At 40.3% G+C, this 18,438-nt stretch overlaps 2 protein-coding genes across 4 annotated transcripts in view; one reads left to right on the forward strand and one right to left on the reverse strand.

Annotated features, from left to right (window-relative positions):
- The first annotated feature begins 2,713 nt into the window (after window positions 1–2,713).
- On the forward strand, window positions 2,714–18,354 carry LOC101346266 (histone-lysine N-methyltransferase SETMAR). The gene is made up of 2 exons (XM_012555621.2): window positions 2,714–3,141; window positions 16,467–18,354. The coding sequence occupies exons 1-2, from the start codon at window positions 2,986–2,988 to the stop codon at window positions 17,235–17,237; spliced, it is 927 nt and encodes a 308-aa protein (XP_012411075.1). The 5' UTR covers window positions 2,714–2,985; the 3' UTR covers window positions 17,238–18,354.
- Window positions 10,538–18,438, reverse strand: part of SUMF1 (sulfatase modifying factor 1) — a 140,472-nt gene continuing 132,571 nt past the window's right edge. The window contains exons 11-12 of one of the 3 annotated variants that reach the window (XR_002824862.1): window positions 12,227–12,318; window positions 10,538–11,746 (exon numbers count right to left, since the gene is read on the reverse strand). The gene's annotated coding sequence lies outside the window, so the exon portion shown is untranslated. Of the gene's footprint in view, window positions 12,319–16,997; window positions 17,142–18,438 lie in introns of all 3 variants that reach the window. The other 2 variants (XR_002824854.1, XR_002824851.1) reach the window with 2 other exon arrangements.

The following is an 18,438-nucleotide window of genomic DNA, read 5'->3' on the forward strand; positions in this document are numbered from 1 at the left end:
AGATTGATGACAAGGACCTTCCCCTAGAACTGACAGAGAGAGAAAGCCTTCCCCTGAAGCTGGTGCTCTGAATTTGGACTTCTAGCTTCTAAACTGTGAGACAATAAATTTATTTTTGTTAAAGCCATCCATTTGTGGTATTTCTGTTATAGGAGCACTAGATAACTAAGACAGTTCCCAAACTTACTAATTTTAGGTACAGCTGTTATAATCTCAGTCTATGATGATGAACTATGAGTGCAAAAAGAGTTTCTCCTCTCTAGGAAAACTAAGTGGAACATTCTAGAAAGACTTGGGGAAAAAAAAAAAAGAAAAGTTTCTAAAGAATTTTTACAATTGAAGTGAGTGTGAGTGAGAAAATTATAAAAGGCTGGGGGAAAAACAGAACAAGAACTCAGATTGCTTCACTATCTTTTAGTTCCTGCTCTGCTTTAAAGACACCAAACTGGAACTCAGAGTAAGCATGACATGGAACTCTAATCAATAGACACATACTCAAAAGGGCCTTGGCCCTGTATCAAAAGACTGGAAAATAAATGCAAAAAATTACATGTTTTAAGTTAAAACAAAATGTTTAAAGATGTCTATATCATATTTATGACTGAGATAGGGTTCTGCCTGTGAGTACACTAAACAGTTACAGGAACTATGAGAAATAGCTTATAAAGTGGAAGCACAAGGAAGGGTAACCAGTTTTATAAGAAATTGGGTCAGGAAAGTTACAGAGATGGGTACATTTGAATTGAATGGAAAGAGTATGAGGCAAAGGCATTCAAGACACAGAACAATATAAAGAAAGGCACAGAAGCCCAAATAGCATGGCTTGTTGAGAAAATGTAAATAGAACAAGGGGTTCAAAACAGGGAATAGCAGCAACAGAACTCAAAGAATTAGGTAGGGTCTGCACCTTCAAGGCATTATAAGCTAGATTATAGGAGGTGGACTCTTAAGAGAAAACATGGAGCAAACACAAGACTTTAAGCAGTGAAATATAATTGGATGTGCGTCTTCAAAAGATTATTGTAGCAGCAGCAGTGAGAGTGATTTGAAAGTATGGAGAATGATAAACGTGTAATAAGTTACTGCACTTGTCCAAGCAAAAATGAGAGCCTGAGATTGAGTCCAAACTCAAAAATTCACTGCCATAGTGTCGAATCCTATTCATAGCGACCCCATACGGTTTCCAAGGCTGTTAATCTCTAAGGAAGCAGACTGCCACATCTTTCTCCCTCGGAGGCACTGGTGGTTTCGAACCTCCAACCTTTTGGTTAGCAGTCGACTGCTCTAACCACTGCACCATCAGGGCTCCCTTGAGATTTAGTAGGAAGGAATAAAAATGAAAAATGTTATAAAGGTAAAAACAACAGGACTTGGCAACAGAATCCTTAGCTATCGGGATCTAAGGAGATGAAGGATATAGGGTAACTCTTTGGTTTGTTGCTTTGGTAGCTCTGTATGTCATGAACTATTCTTCCAGTTTATTTTAAAGGAGGAAAAAGCAAGATTTGCAGAAGCATAATGAGTCAATTTAGGTCATTTTGAGCTTAAGGTGACTATAAAACAGAAAGTAGAAATGTCCAATAATTAGTTGGCTATCCATAACTGGAGTCGAGGAGAGATGGGTTGGAGAGACTGAATAACATATAGCACTATTATAAAAACCAGCCCGTTGCCGTCAAGTCGATTCCAACTCATAGCAACCCTATAGGACCAGGACAGAGGAGAACTCCCCCATAGAGTTTCCAAGGAGCGCCTGGTGGATTCAAACTGCCAACCCTTTGGTTAGCAGCCATAGCACTTAACCACTACGCCACCAGGGTTTCCATAGTACTACTATACTACTAAACGACTATTTTATAGTTACATTTGAAGCCATGGGAGTGGATGCTATTACTCAGGAGGCACAAATTAGGTTAAATGGGTGAAGGGCAGAGACCTGAGTGACACTAACACTTCAGGGAGAGTCAGGGAGAACCACAAAAGGATACCAAGAAGAAAAGATCTGCAAGACTGAAGCATATCCAGGACAGTGAACTGAACCTGTGAGGGGAAGAGGGTTTTAAGTAGAAGGAGCAGGATAATCAGGTCAGAGAGCTTTGGTAAGGTTGAAAATATTCCAGCAAACCAACAACCCAAACCCACTGCCGAGTCAATTCCAACTCATTGGAACCCCATGAGTTACAGAGTAGAATTACTCCAAAAGGTAAGGTATTGTTGGCTGTAATTTTTACAAAGCAAATCGCCGGCCCTTTCTTCCCCTTCTTCTGTGGTGCCTCTTGGTGGGTTCAGAACACCAGCCTTTAGGTTAGTAGTCCAGCACAAGCAGTGTAGGCCACCCAGGGACCTCTAAACACACTCTACAGGATTTAGCAGTTTCACGGTTATCAGAATCCTTTTTCTGGGTAGTTTTTGGTTGGTTGGTTTTCAGTAGGGTGGGGGTGTGTGAAAGAGGGAGCCCACAGGGAATAGATCTCACAGAGTTGACGGGTACCCAAATCAAATTCCTGGGGTGCACTATAAGGCCGCCAGGTTTCGAATTCCATCACATGCCAACCAATTTCCACGGAAGTTTCACATCTGTAGGAACTCTGTTATGCACTCCTTTCTCCCCAGCTTAAAATGCGTTCCTCTCTCCACTCCAGCAAACCTCTACTAAGCACTCAAGAATCTGAACTAATGACTTAACCTCTAAAGCCCTCCACGACGCCCACAGGAATATTAAAACACTTCGTTTTGTGTTCCCAAAGCTTTTTCCGTACCTTATATGGTTTTCAAATTATCTGTGTTGCGTCTGGCTCAAAACAAACGCAGCCAGACCAAAACGTCAACGAAAGCTGACGGACTAAGCGCTCTGACATGCCACGTGTGTGGAAGAGAAAAACTACAACTCCCATGAGGCTGTGTGGCCGCGCGACCCACAACTCCCAGCATCCTCTGCGAACCTGAAAGGTGTCGGGGTGGTAGGCGCAGCGTTACGGCGGCGAAATGTTTGCGGAAGCTGTGGAGAAGAAGTTGCTATTAGGGATAGCAGCCACTGAGGAGGGGCCCGAGGCCCCGACTGAACAGCAGGATGTCGCACGCGGCCTGGAGAACTTGCCTGTGAGCTGGTGGCCCCCAGAGGTGGAGCCGGCGCCTTTCCAGGTAGGGGCGGGACTAGGCCTCCACAAGAGCTGCGCACGCGGTCCTTGGAGTCACGGTCGGCGCTCTTCCAGGTGGAGGCGTGACTAGGCGGCCACGAGATTTGCGCTCGCGGCTCACCGCATGGTCGTCCATCTGAGAGAGACTCTTCATACCGCAGGAGAGTTGCTAACTACTTGGTTTACTTACTAATGCATGGCCTTTTGTTCGCAGGAATCGCTCTTCAGTGCACAGGCTTCAGTATTTTTCTGATGATCTGCCGTATGGTCTTAACAGGGGCCTTTTCTACCTGTGGACTGGTAGTTCTCTGAAGGGTAACACCAGAGGCTTCGTGAGGTCCCTTAGAAAGAGCCCTGGAAGGCTGGCTTCTTGTCCTTGTTCTATCCCCAGAGTTCACTGAGGGACCTGAGGAAAATCAGTTACCTCTCTGGCCTCACTGGTAGTGTAAGGCTTGGAGCCTCTTAACGGATCTCAGCTTAGAGTTATGGTTAAGGGTTTAGCCCGTCTCAGATTTAGCCGAGGCCTCCCTCATGCTGTAAGCTCTTGGGCAGATGAATTAGCTTCTCTGAGCCTTGGATTCCTGCTGTGTACAGTTAAAATAATACTACCTCTCAGGATTGTTTTGAGAATTAAAATACAAGTAAAGCATAGTGCTTGCTTCACTGTAAGAGCTCAATAAATACTTTACTACAGTTGCTATCTCAAAGCACTTTCAGCTCTAACTTTTTCACCCTTCTCTTCTTGGCCTGAAAATTGCCTAAGGAATGACCAAAAAAAAAAGGTTGTTGAAGTGGAAAGAGCACTGAACTCGAAGGTTGGAGAGTTAGGTTCAAGTCTTAGCCATCTTTGCTACCTTGTAGAGCCTGAGTTTCTTCAGCTGCAAGATAGAAATAATAATTTAAAAATTTATAATCTTGTAGCCATAATCAATATTCAAGTACTCTGCCCTTCCTTCTTCCTAGAGTTATTGTGAGGATCAAATAAAATAATAGATTCAATAGCAATTTTCAAAGAGTAAAACAGGATATTAATGTCAGAAATTATAGGGTTGGCTGACACCATATTAAACACCTATCCCTGAAAGCTTATTTAAGACCAAATGTTACCTATCATGTGCCAGGCATTGTATTAGGCTAGGCCCAGAAGATAAAACACACAATCCCTGCACTTAAGATTACCCCCCATTGCCATCAAGTCCATTTGGACTCATAGCAACCCTATAGGACAGGGTGGAACTGCCCGCTAGGGTTTCCAAGGCTTTAAATCTTTGAAGAAGCAGACTGCTCCGTCTTTCTCCGCAGAACAGCTGGTGGGTTGGAACCCCTGACCTTTCATTTAGCTGCCAAGCATACTTAACTGCTGTGCCAGCAGGGCTCCTACACTTGAGATTACAGGAGGAAATAGAAGGCACTTGATAGCTGTAAAAAGGAGAGTGAAAAACCAAACTCTTCGCTGTCGAGTTGATTCCCATTCATAGCAACCCTATAGGACAGAGTAGAACTGCCCCATAGGGTTTCCAAGGAGTGGCTGGTGGATTTAAACTGCCAACCTTTTGGTTAGCAGCTGTAGCTCTTAAACATTACACCACCAGCTCTCCAAAAAGAGGAGAAGAGGATGCTCTGTAATGGACCCTTACGTCTTCAGTTGGTAGCTATAAATGAAAGTCAAAAGACTAAGACTCAATCCTGCAGTTATCTAGCTACTTATTTATATGTACAACTCTGGGTAGAGTTAGAGTTACAGAAAGGAGACAAGATCCCTTCCTCAAGGAGCTTACAGTCTTATCAAGAAGATAAAACATTCCTGAAACATTTAAATGACAATCCTAAAAGGGTCTTCAACTTATATGCTTCCAAATATTCGTGAATCACAAAACCAGTCTTATAAGAAAAAGTCAAAACAGCTTGCTTGCCCCAAACCCTGCCTTCACATGCATATGCACACGTAAGAATTAAAGCATGAAAAACTCAAGGTAAAAATAACTGTCTAGTTTGCTTTTTCAGTATGGATTATACCTCAACATAAAACAAAAATCCTCACAACTGGACCAATAAGAAACATCATGATAAATGGAGAAGATATTGAAGTTGTCAAGAATTTCATTTTACTTGGATCCACAGTAGCCCACATGGAAGCAGCAGTCAAGAAATCAGACAACGTGATTGTGACTCATGGTGACCCAATAGGACAGAGTAGAGCTGCCACATAGGGCTTCCCAGGCTGTAAATCTTTGCAGAGGCAGACTGCTACATCCTTCTGATGGGTTTGAACCACCAACTTTTTGGTTAGCAGCCAAGCACTTAACCACAGCACCACCAGGGCTCCTTTCCGTAAAGATTACAGCCAAGAACACTCTGGAGCATTTCTATTCTGTAATACATAGGGTCATCATTAGTCAGGGCCAACTCAACAACAGCTAACAACAACTCAGCAACAAAAGACAAACTACTGACCCAAACAATATCATGGATGAATCTCAAAAACGATGAACCTCGAAAACATCGTGCTTCTATCTGATGGATTCTGGAGCTCAGGACAAAGTTTGTCCCTGTGTGTTTTACTCAAGTGTTCCCATTCTATGTCTGTTCCTTCCCCAATGACAGATTTTTTACCCTGCAGTACATACAATACTACTTCCTATGTTTGATTAACTTAATAACTGGATTTGTGCAGCACTAGCTCTTTCCAACAATGACTAAGCTTTTTACAGAATTGGGACACTGTGCAAAAAATTACTGAATAAAAGGTCCTATTTTTCTCTCCCCCAAAACAGAGTTGCAGTGAGAAATTACATAATGACCACTCTCATTGCTTAATAATTGAGAAAAAATTTTCTTGTTGAGATATAAAACAATCTGAATATATGTCAGATAATTGATAATGATTATCTGTGGAGATGGGATTATAGGAGACTTTTATTGCCACATTACATATGGATTTCTATAATTTTTGAATTTTTTACAACACTCAAGTTTAATTAGAAAAACCTTTAAAGATATATAATTTTAAAATAAAATACAAGAGAAACGGGCTACTAAATGATAGCACAAGGAACAAACAGACAAATCCAAAATCAGGATATTTTGTAGGACAGTTGACCTAATTTCTGCAACAAGGCAATGCCAGTGAGAGAGAGGATAGTGTGGAGGGATTGGTCTAGATTTTACAAGAATTAAGAGACAAAAATCAAATATAATGTATTGACCTTGTTTAGATCCTGATTTAAACAAACCCTCTAGAAAAGACATTTTTATATAGTAAGGAAAATTTGATTATGGACTGGTACTGGGATGATACCACATTAATTAGGTATGATAATGGTATTGTGGCTATGTAAAAAAAATGCATATAATTAAGATACATAATAAAGTATGTGAGGATAAAATTTAAAAAAGAAAAACACACATTATGCTGAGTAAAAGAAGCCAGACAAAAAAGTACATACTGTACGATTTCATTTGTATAAAGTTCTAGAAGAGTCAAAATTAATCTATGATGACAGAAATAAGACCAGTGATTTCTTGGGAATGGGGTAGTGTTAGCACGGACTAGGAAGGGCCCTAAGGGAGCTTTCTGGGAGTGATGGAAATGTTACACAAGGGTATGCATTTGGGAAAATTGATCAAACTGATCACTTAAGATCTTTGCACCTCCAACGGGACTAAACCAAAGCTGAAAAGTTTCCTGAATACAATCAAACACTTCGAAGGACAGAGTAGCAGGGGCTGGAGTCTGGGGACCATGCTTTCAGGGGACAACTAGGTCAACTGGCTTAACAAAGTTTTTTAAGAAAATGTTCTGCATCCTACCTTGGTGAGTGGTGTCTGGGGTATTAAAAGCTAGCAAGTGTCCATTTAAGATGCATCAGTTGGTCCCAACCACCTGGAGTAAAGGAGAATGAAGAACACAAAGACACAAGGAAAGTATTAGCCTAAGAGACAGAAAGGGCCACATAGACCAGAAACTTCATCAGCCTGAGACCAGAAGAACTGGATGGTGCCCGGCTACCACCAGTGACTGCCCTGACAGGGAACACAACAGAGAGTCCCTGATGGAGCAGGGGAAGGGTAGGGTGCAGAACTTAAATTCTAGTAAGAAGACCAGACTTAATGGTCTGACTGAGACTGGAGGAACCCCAGAAAGCAAGGCCCCCAGATTCTGTCAACCCAGAACTGAAACAATTTCTGACACCAACTCTTCGGACAAAGATTGGACTGGACTGTGGGACATAAAATGATACTCATGAAGAGTGTGCTGCTTAGGTCAAGTAGATACATGAGACTAAATGGGCAGCTTCTGTCCGGAGGTGAGATGAGAAGGCAGAGAGGGTTAGGAGCTTTTTGAATGGACTTGGGAAATCAGGGATGGAAAGGAGGAGTGTGCTGTCACAGTATAAGGAGAGCAATTAGGGTCACATAACAATTTATGCATAAACTTTTGTATGAGAGACTAACTTGAATTGTAAACTTCCACTTAAACTACAACGATAAAAAATTTAAAAAAAAGATCTTTGCACCTCAGTATATGTAAATTGTACCTCAGTAAAACAATATTTTTAAAAGAAAGAAATTAAACAATGTATTGCATTGGGCAAATCTGCTGCAAAAGACCTCCTTAAAGTGTTAAAAAGAAAAGATGTCACTGTAAGGACAAAGGTGTGCCTGTCCGAAGCCATAGTATTTTCAGTTGCCTCATATGCATGCAAAAACTGAACAATGAATGAGAGAGACTATAGAAGAATTGATGCCTTTGAATTATGGTGTTGACAAAGAATATTGAATATACCATGGACTGCCAGGAGAGTGAACAAATCTGTCTTGGAAGAAGTACAGCCAGAACGCTCCTTAGAAGCAAGGGTGGGGAGACTTCGTCTCACGTACTTTGGACATGTTATCAGGAGGGACCAGCCCCTGGAGAAGGACATCATGCTTGGTAGAGGATCAGCAAAAAAGAAGAAGACCCTCAATGAGATGGATTGACACAGTGGCTGAAAGAATGGGCTCAAACATAGCAACCATTGTGAGGATGGCATGGGACTGGGCAAGGTTTCTGTTGTACATAGCGTCGCTGTGAGTCAGAACTGACTTGATGGCACCTAACAACAACAACAACAGTTTGCTTTTGGGTACTGTGAAAAGGCAAAAAGAATGTTCAAATGTTCAGTTGGAAACAAGCATATCATATTGCCATCAGTGTTGAAAGCCAAGTAGAAAATAAACTGATTTTCTTGAGCAAAGAATTGGATCTGGCTCTTTTTTCAGGTCCCTGATCTGAAACCAGCTTCAAACATCATTTTTAAGATTTCATCTGTGCCTTGACAAGAATTATCTGGCTCACAGTCTCCTAATAGCTGCTTGGAGCAAAAACAAACTCATGAGGCTAGAGGCCAAGTACAAAGATTCTTGTAGCTAGTGTTTCAAAACAACCAAAAAAGGAATGAAGATTTTCACAGACTTCCTTAAAATTCAGAATCCAGGCCCAGGTTTTAAGCCCGGAATATCATATACAGTGTTACACTGCAGTTTCTGGGGCTTTGATACAAAATGTGATTCAGAAAAGTCAAACTTCCAATCAAAGGTTATCAAGAGCTGCAATCAAGCAATGAAAAAATACTTCCTGCTCTGTGCCTAGTACTACCCCCACACCACATCCCAAATCATGTAGGGACAGGCCTTCCCTTGAGACTTACATATTTGTTAGAAAGGCAAGAGCATCACATATAACACAACTAAAGAGCCCTACAGTGTTTGTCATTTAGACCCCAAAGTTCATACTATTAACAGTAAGTGCAGGTCTACTTCAGAGAAAGGAGAAGTTATTGTGGATGAGAGTAGCTAAGGAAGTATATTTGCTCTTCAATATGCTATCTCCTATTTCCACTTTGATTTTTTTGGTAACCATGGTTTATTTCATAAAACACTTTCATTTAAATTTTCTGTCAAAAAAGCTGAAATCTCTACCCATTGCTTCAAGGATCCAGTTTCCTGTGCATCATTTTGCACTGATGATTTTGCAGTTATTCTTAACTCTTGCATAATTAATTCTATACTTTGATATATATCAGGAAAAAGTAAAATTTGTTATCACAATGTAAGAAATGATAAAAATTCCTTTTTGTATGTCCTAATTGGCAGGTTATTTCTAAATCCAACACCTGCATATAATAGTAACCTAAAACCAAACCCACTGTCATCAAGTCAATTCTGACTCATAGCGACCCTACAGGACAGAATAGAACTGCCCCATAGGATTTCCAAGGCTGTAAATCTTTATGGAAGCAGATTGCCACATCTTTCTCCCTCAGAGCAGGGTGTTGGGTTCAAACCGCTTACCTTTCGGTTAGCAGCCAAGCACTTAACCGCTGTGCCACCAAGGCTCCTCTAATAGTTAGTAAGGCAATGTTTTTTGATGAATAGAAGAAGTCTGGGCTGGGTTAGCTGTTTGCTGTTCACCCCTCAAGTTGGATTAATTAATGGAAGATAGCTATTGCTTTTCTAGACACAATTTTGGTTTGAGTATATTTGAACCTGGGAAGTCTATAACTCCAGATTTGTTTTTTCATCACCCTATTACACTGCAAAATTTTCATTAAACATGTATGTAATAAACTGAAGTAAGCTTTTTACATGGATTCCCTCATTTTTTCCTTCACAGCAACCTGTGAGATAGATAGATAAGGAAATGCTTAGAGATATTAATTTGCCAGATACGTACAATGTTTTAAATATAACATCTAGCAATATTATCTAGAAGAATCAACCAAACACCAAATCAAGCCAGTTGCCATTGAGTTAATTCTGACGCATCGCAACCCCACGTGTTGCAGAGTAGAACTGTGCTGCATAGGGTTTTCAATGGCTATAATCCTGTGTAGGAGCCCTGATGCTGTAGTGGTTAAGAGCTCGGCTGCTAACCAAAAGGTCGGCAGTTCAAATCCACCAGCCGCTCCTTGGAAACCCTATGGGGCAGTTCTCCTCTATCCTGTAGGGTGGCTATGAGTTGGAACCAACTCGACAGCACCTAACAATAACAGCAATCCTACGAAAGTAGATTGCTGGGCCATTCTTCTGAGGCACCCTGCTGGGTGGATTTGAACAGCAAACCTTTCAGTTAATAGTCAAGCACAAACCATTTTTGCCACCCAGGGACCTTAGAAGAATTGAAGGAAGCTAATACTTTAAAAGTATAAAGTGTCTGGCACTGAGTACTATGTTATTTTATTTAAATTTCATGAAAAGCCATGCAAATATGGGTATTATCCCTATTTTATAGTTGCCAACCTAAAGCTTAGAGTCCCTGTGTGGCACAAACAGTTTATGCCCTTCGCTGCAAACTAAAAGTTTGGCAGTTCGAGTCCACCCAGAGGCAGCACCAAAGAAAGGCCTGGCAATCTACTTATGAAAAAATCAGCCATTGAAAACCCTATGGAGCACAGTTCCTTGACACACATGCGGTCACCATGAGTTGGATTCAACTCAAAGGCAACTAGTTACTGGTTAACCCAGAGCTTAGCAAAGTCACTTGCCTAAAGAAACAATGCAAAAAAAGAGTCTGGCTCTGTATGTGTCTCCTGTTGGACATTCTATGTTCTGCATTAAGAAGCTCTCCTCTGCTTTCCAGTGTTTCAGGGCACAGTCGTAGAACTTTCCTCTCTGGCCTCCACAGTTTGCTCCAGTCTTACCTCCTAGTTGGAGACCTCATTGGTCATTTACATCTTTGGCTAAACTTGCCTGCCTTTCACTGGAGCCATTCTTTCTCAGCTTCTACCCTGGTTGTGTCTGTCAGGACTCATTTGGTCGCAAGAACACAACACAAACTGGCCCAAGCAAAAAAGGGAAGGAATTGCCTCACATAACAGAAAAGCCCAGGAATGGTACCTATAGGCATGTCTGGATCCAAGGATTCAAACAGTATCATCAGATACCAGTCACCACCCCACTTGGCATCTCTACTCCCTTCTCCAGTGGTTGGCAGCACACTCAGTAGATCTTATCTATGTAGTAGCACTTGGAAATGTTAGGTGTGTCCTCTACTGGTTTAGCAATCCCAGTGGAATGAGAAAGACTTCTTCCCCAATTGTTTCAGCATACTTCCCAGAATTAAATTTCATTGGTCTGGCTTAAGTCATGTGCCCGTCCATGAACAAAACACTGGTAATAGGGGCCTATGATGTTTTCATTAGCTGGTCTAGGTCTCAGCCCAAGCTGGACCCCCATCCAAACTAATGAGAATAAGAGCAGGGAGGATTCCCCTGGGAAGAACTGGGATGCTGTTATCAGAAGAAAGAGGAGTAGATGCTGTGTAGGTAAAAACATATGTCCACTCTGGTCAGCATCTCCTCCAAGCTTTGACCTCCCCTTGGCTTAGTGTAGGCACAAACAACCCTCAGGGTAACACCATTTTTGGATCAGCATGGTCCTGGGCTTTGTTCCAGGAAGTGGGGTACAAACTATGAAAAGAGTTACAAATCGGGAGAATTTAAGCTCAGGTCAACTGACTCCCAGTTTGTAACGCACTTACCATAATCTTTCAGATACTCAAAGTTTAACAGTTTGCTTGGCATATAAATATTTGAATAGAACGGCAGGTTACTAACATCAGATTGTTTCTGAAAAGAACAAATAATTTTTAAATATGTAGTTATAAACCAGAAAAGATGAATAATTTGATAATCATGATAAATTAAACCAAGGATTTCAAAAGATTATTCTTTACTGTAGTCATTTTTCTAAGTCAGGTATAGTCATTTGTCTAAGTCAGGTAAACTGTCTTTCTGGAATAGTATTTTACTGGTGGAGGAGAAAGTGGAGTCTTGGTAGATCAAATGGTTTGCAATGATTATTGGTCTCAGGGTCAATGATTACATCCATCAAGGAAAAAAATATTCTCTTTAAACAAGAAATTTATCCAGAGGTCTCTGTTGTTCTTTGTAAGGTGTCTGCAGCTCATTTAGAATCAGCTACCATTTGTAGTCTAAGTCCCTAAAGGATCTCAGATTGGGCATCAAGTTTGGGTTGCAGAATTAAAAAATATATCACTAGATTCCCCAAAATCTTAAAAATAAGCAGATAAAAGTATTTTTCCATACCTATCCATATGCAGATCAAATCAACAAGGAATAATAATGCTCTCCTGGTTAGAAAACTGCCATCAGTCAGACTTGAGTTTAAAAGGAATCATCTGTGTAAAAAAAAAAAAATCACTTTAGCGTTTAGTGAGTTATATTGAGCCTTAAAAATATGTGAGCCTTTAAGAGCAAATCAGTTTAAAAAATTCTTCATGAAAAGTTTAACAAAGAGATAGTAAATCCTTATATTACAAGTACTTCTTAAAATGTCTCAGTAACCATTTACATGGCAAATTTGAATCATTTAAAAGCTGGAAGTAGACCAGGTATAAGACAGCAGTCTTTTAATTTGACTGACAGGCCATCTCTTTCTGAGCCATGCTTTATCCCTTTAGGACTTCGTCTGCAAAGCTGAAGCTGTAATGAAAGACACAAACAACGGAAGCTATTTCCACTCTCCACCCCTAAATCACTTTTTAAGCAGAATGTTGGCCTTCCCCTACAGGTACTCCCACTCTTGCTCCTCATCATTCACAAGAGGGTGTCACTCCTCCCCAGCTCAGCGTTTTTTGAAGTATAGGGCTTTGCACTTAACTGTATAGCTCCACAGAGGCCTCCACAGGAAGAATAACTACATGCTGCTCAATACCTTTCTTAAGCTCAGCTGGGAGAAATAATATTAACGGAGAATTGACTGAATGATATGCTGTTCAAATATTCCTCTAGATACTCTAAAATCTATCCCTGAATTAAAGGCCGAGCAACTGGTCCCTTGCAGAAGGGCACTTACTGAACTGTGCAGTGGAAAGTAAGCATGTCATCTGCCTTTATTGAGGGTCAGAATAAAAAACAGCCCATGAAACTGCTTCCTGGAAAAGAATGGTTTAGAAGGACACATTGGTGAAATTTCTCTCCAGTCTCAATATGGGAAAGAGTCAGTGCTGCTTCTGAACGGTCAGATTGTTCCTTATGGACAATATGAGTTTTACATCTAATTCTATTTCTTCTTTAAAGTGGTTGGCTGCCCTCAGGCTGAGCTAAACATCCACACGTTGTGGGTCTCAGCTCACTGGACTGGCTTGCTCTTTTTTTCCCTTCACCTCATTTTTCTTACCTATTGTTCACTTATTTTATCTCTTTGTAAGCCGCATTAAATCCTTTTTTGAACAAGGCAGGTAAAATAAATGATTTATGTTCCACATAAGCAAGAATTTTCTATACACAAAGAAATATGCTGGGCTCATGAAATACTTTAATCTTCAGAGTTTGAAAATAAGCTTTATTATGCCAGTGAGATAACCAGAGATTTGGCTTTACATAGACATTCATTAACCATTTTAGAATGTCTTCTTTTTCCATAACATTGTATAAATGTTATGTCTGAAGACGCAAGTACACTGAAAAGACTTGAAAAACTTTTTTATATTATCTCTTTGTATCATTTAATAAGAATATAATTTCTTTACATAAAAGGCAACAATAAATCTAAATACCTATTGACAAATACCATTCTTAGAATTCTGTCTTCAGTTTTTAGCCAAATGATTGGTTTTAAATATTGTGAAGACTCAAATGGAACTATAAAGTAATAGTGTCTTTTTAAAACAGAGAATGTTTTAAGAATTTAGATAATCTTTAAATTAAAAAAAATTCTAGGAAAAAAATCAGTGGAAGACTCTTTCCCAAGAAGCCATCTTTCATTGATTTATTTAGCATTCATGCCTTTCTTATCCCCAAAAAGGAACTGAGGTGCCTTACAATAAAAATACATATATAGAAAGAAGTCACCTTGAGGACTAATGTGCGCCTGACCCAAGCCATGGTATTTTCAGTCAGCTCACATGCATGCGAAAGCTAGACAATGAATAAGGAAGACCAAAGAAGAATTGATGCCTTTGAATTATGGTGTTGGCAAAAACTATTGAATATACCATGGACTGCCAGAAGAACAAACTAATCTGTCTTGGAAGAAGTACGGCCAGATGCTCCTTAGAAGTGAGGATGGCGAGACTTCATCTCTCGACTTTGGACATGTTATCAGGAGGGACCAGTCCCTGGAGAAGGACATCATGCTTGGTAAAGTAGAGGGTCAGCGAAAAAGAGGAAGACCCTCAATGAGATGTCACAGTGGACTGTAACAGTGGACTCAAACATAGCAGTGATTGTGAGGATTGTGCAGGACCAGGCAGTGTTTTGTTATGTTGTATATAGGGTCGATAAGAGTTGGAACTGAGAGCTGGAGAAGGATGTAGAGCATAATTCTAACTCACAAAAAAAAAAAAAAAAGACCAGATTTACTGGCCTAAAGGAGACTGGAGAAACCCCGAGAGTATGGCCCCCAAACACCCTTTTAGCTCAGTGGTAAAGTTACCTTCGAGGTTCACTGATCAGCCTGCGAGTGGACAGCCCAGTAAAACCATGAGAGTAACGAGGTACAGGAGTCCAGTGACAAGGCCCAGAAGGCAGAAGGGGAGTAGGAAGCTGATGATAGGGAACACAAAATAGAGTAAGGATATTGTTGATGTGTTGTGAGATTGTTAACCATTGTCATAGGGCAACATTTGTAGTAACTGTCAAATGGGAGACTATTTTGTCCTGTAAGCCTTCATCTTAAGTGAGAATAACAGCATAATTAGAAGAGCGTAGTCAATGTCACTTAAATGTGTATGTAAAAAAAATTTTTGAAATGGCGTATCTTTGGCTATGTGTATTTTCAAAAAAAAAAAAAAAGTTGAGTATTTAGAGGGTTAAAATGTTGTGGGGTTGTTAACCAATGTCATAAAACAGCATGTGTGTTACTGTTACATGAAAAACTATCTGTTCTGTAAGCCTTCACCTGAAGTACAATAAAATACTAAAAAAAAAAAAAAAAAGAGTTGGAACTGAGTTAACGGCACCTAACAGTGACAGCATTATCAGATAAAGATAAAAGAGATTAAAGCCAAGGATACAGCATCCGACTGCAATCAAACATTAAATTCAGCTATGATTTTCCTGACATCCAAAGCTAAGAGGGAAATATAATGAGTTTAAATGCTTTCAATTTCTGATAAGTAAAAAAATTTTTTCTTATTGTTATCCCTACACCTAAAATAGGACCAAAAAAAATTTAATCTAAAGAATTAATCTTATTTTTTAAATTGGGGGAAGTATTTTTTCAGACAATATCTTAAAATATTGTGTTTTACAGACAAAAACAATCGTTGATGGTTATGAGGAAGAGAGGGATGGGGAAGGAAAAACACTAACTAGACAATAGATAAGTGGTAACTTTGGTGAAGGCTATGATAGTACACAGTGCTGGGGAAGTCAGCACAGCTTGACGAAGGTAAAGTCATAGGAGTTTCATAGACACATCCAAACTCCCATAGGGATCGAGTTACTGAGCTGAGGGCTGGGGACCATGGTCTTGGGGGACATCTAGCTCAATAGGCATAACATAGTTTATAAAGAAAATGTTCTACGTCCTACTTTGGTGAGTAGCATCTGGGGTCTTAAAAGCTTATGAGTGGCCATCTAAGAAGCTCTACTGGTCCCACCCTGTATGGAGCAAGGGATAATGAAGAAAACCAGAGACACAAGGGAAAGATTTGTCCAGAGGACTAATGGACCACAACTACCACAGCCTCCACCAGACTGAGTCCAGCACAACTAGATGGTACCTGGCTACCACAACTGACTGCTGTGACAGGGATCACAACAGAGGGTCCTGATAGAGCTGGATAAAAACGTAGAAGAAAATTGAAACTTACAAAAAAAGACCAGACTTACTGGTCTGACAAAGATTAGAAAAACCCCAAGAGGATGGCCCCCAGACACCCTTTTAACTCAGTACTGAAGTCACTCCTGAGGTTCAACCTTCAGCTACAGATTAGACAGGCCTATAAAACAAACAGTACACATAGTTCAACCATGTACATGAGACTAAATGGACACACCAGTGTAGGGGCAAGGCAAGAAGGCAGGAGGGGACAGGAAAGCTGGGCGAATGGAAATGGGGAGCCCAAGGTCAAGAAGGGGAGACTGTTGACACGTCGTGGGGTTGACAGCCAATGTCACAAAACAATATGTGTATTAATTGTTTAATGAGAAACTGATTTGCTCTGTAAACTTTCACCTAAAGCACAATAAAAAAAAAAACTATCAGTTTTGTTTTTATACATGTTGGAATTAAAAAGTGTCTCAGCTAAAAGCTGCTTGAAACATATTTATGAAATACATAACATGCCATGCTGACTTACAGTATTTATATTTTTTGCAGTATACTCCTGATCATGTCATTGGACCTGGAGCAGACACTGATCCCACTCAAATAACCTTTCCTGGATGCATTTGTCTCAAAACTCCATGCTTCCCTGATACTTGCTCCTGTCTCCGTCATGAGGAGAACTATGATGATAATTCATGCCTCAGAGATATAGGATTGGAAGGAAAGTATGCCCAGCCAGTTTTTGAATGCAATACCATGTGCCAGTGCAGTGACCACTGCAGAAACAGAGTGGTCCAGAGGGGTCTGCAGTTCCACCTCCAGGTGTTTAAGACAGATAAAAAAGGCTGGGGACTACGGACCTTGGAATTTATACCAAAAGGAAGGTTTGTCTGTGAATATGCTGGTGAGGTTTTAGGGTTCCCTGAAGTGCAGAGAAGAATTCAATTACAAACGGTACATGATTCGAATTATATTATAGCCATCAGGGAACATGTTTATAATGGACAGGTAATGGAAACATTTGTTGATCCTACTTATATAGGAAATATTGGAAGATACCTTAACCATTCTTGTGAACCAAACCTGTTAATGATTCCTGTCCGAATTGACTCCATGGTACCTAAGTTGGCCCTGTTTGCAGCCAAAGACATTTTGCCAGAAGAAGAACTCTCTTATGACTATTCAGGAAGATTTCTTAACCTGATGGACAGTGAAGATGGCGAGAAGCTAGATAAAGGAAAAACAAGAAAACCTTGTTACTGTGGTGCCAAATCGTGTACTGCTTTCCTGCCTTATGACAGTTCACTGTACCACCCCTTATAAAAGCCAGTCATCAATTAGGAGGGAGAAGTATAGGAAACATACATCTGGCCTCCATCAGTGGATGAGAATAAGAGGGAACCAAGCGTGTATGGCTCAGTCCCTTCTGGGTTCCCCCTCTTGCAAGCAGCTTATTCTTGAGGTAAGTTTCTGCTCTGTGGTAAGCAGCTTGCCTCTCTCTATAGGTGAGGCCAGTGGTTATCTAGCTGTGCCTCTGCCTGGCTGCCTAAGTTTAACTTGAGTATGGCAGGGCATACAAGTTGTCCATCAATATTCTTCCTCCCCTTTTATAATAGACTTCTCAGTTTTTAGCTGGGTGTATGACTCCCCAGAATACTCACATAGTTAGATGTCGCTAAGTGATTATGTTCTAGCTAATGGGGTATAAGCAAAATGGTGTGTCCTTAAGTGAAGATACCCTGCCCTTCTCTTTCTTCCTGTTGGCTGGAATGTATACATGATAGCTGGAGCTGGAGCGGCCATCTTAGATCCCAAAATGACCCTGGGAAAGGAAGTCACGTATAACAAATCATAGAAAGAAGTCTGGGTGCCTGGTACTATGGAACAATCTCCCAGTCCTGAATTGCCTCCTCTGGACTTCTAAGTGATATTGCTAAGAAGTAGGCTCCCCCTTGTTTCATCCACTGTTGTTTTGAGTTTTCGACCACTCACATTGAACCTAATCATAATGATCCAAGGGAAACCCTAGTGGCTTCATACCAAAGCCCTGCTTCCCAATCAGTTTCATCAAAAATAAAGCTAATATTTTTATTTCTCTCTGTCTGACTCCTGCATCTTATTTCTTGTTTATTTCTAAATATTGAGCAAGGGAAAAGGACATGATTATCACCCACTAAAACCCTAATAATTACCACCAATAGTGAAGAATATAGCCGTGAGAATGACTTCCATGTATGTAACCAAAAATCATAAAAGGAAACACATTGTAAAATTTGCATTATATACTTGGCTAGACTCTGAAGCATGTGAAGTCATGCTTCAAAACTTTAAACAGCCTTATATCTTTGTGTATTAATAACATGAAAATAACACTGTCAACATCATAGAGACAAGTTTTATAGTCCCCATTTCAACCGGAGAGGCAAACATCTCTAGCTTCCTCCCTTAAAGCAAAGATGTTATAAAAACAAAGTTACTATGGAGGTTTACTAGACATTTTGAAAGCTAAAATAATTATTAAGAC

This window comes from Trichechus manatus, unplaced genomic scaffold (assembly GCF_000243295.1).
Source record: "Trichechus manatus latirostris isolate Lorelei unplaced genomic scaffold, TriManLat1.0 scaffold00001, whole genome shotgun sequence".
Lineage (NCBI taxonomy): Eukaryota > Metazoa > Chordata > Mammalia > Sirenia > Trichechidae > Trichechus > Trichechus manatus.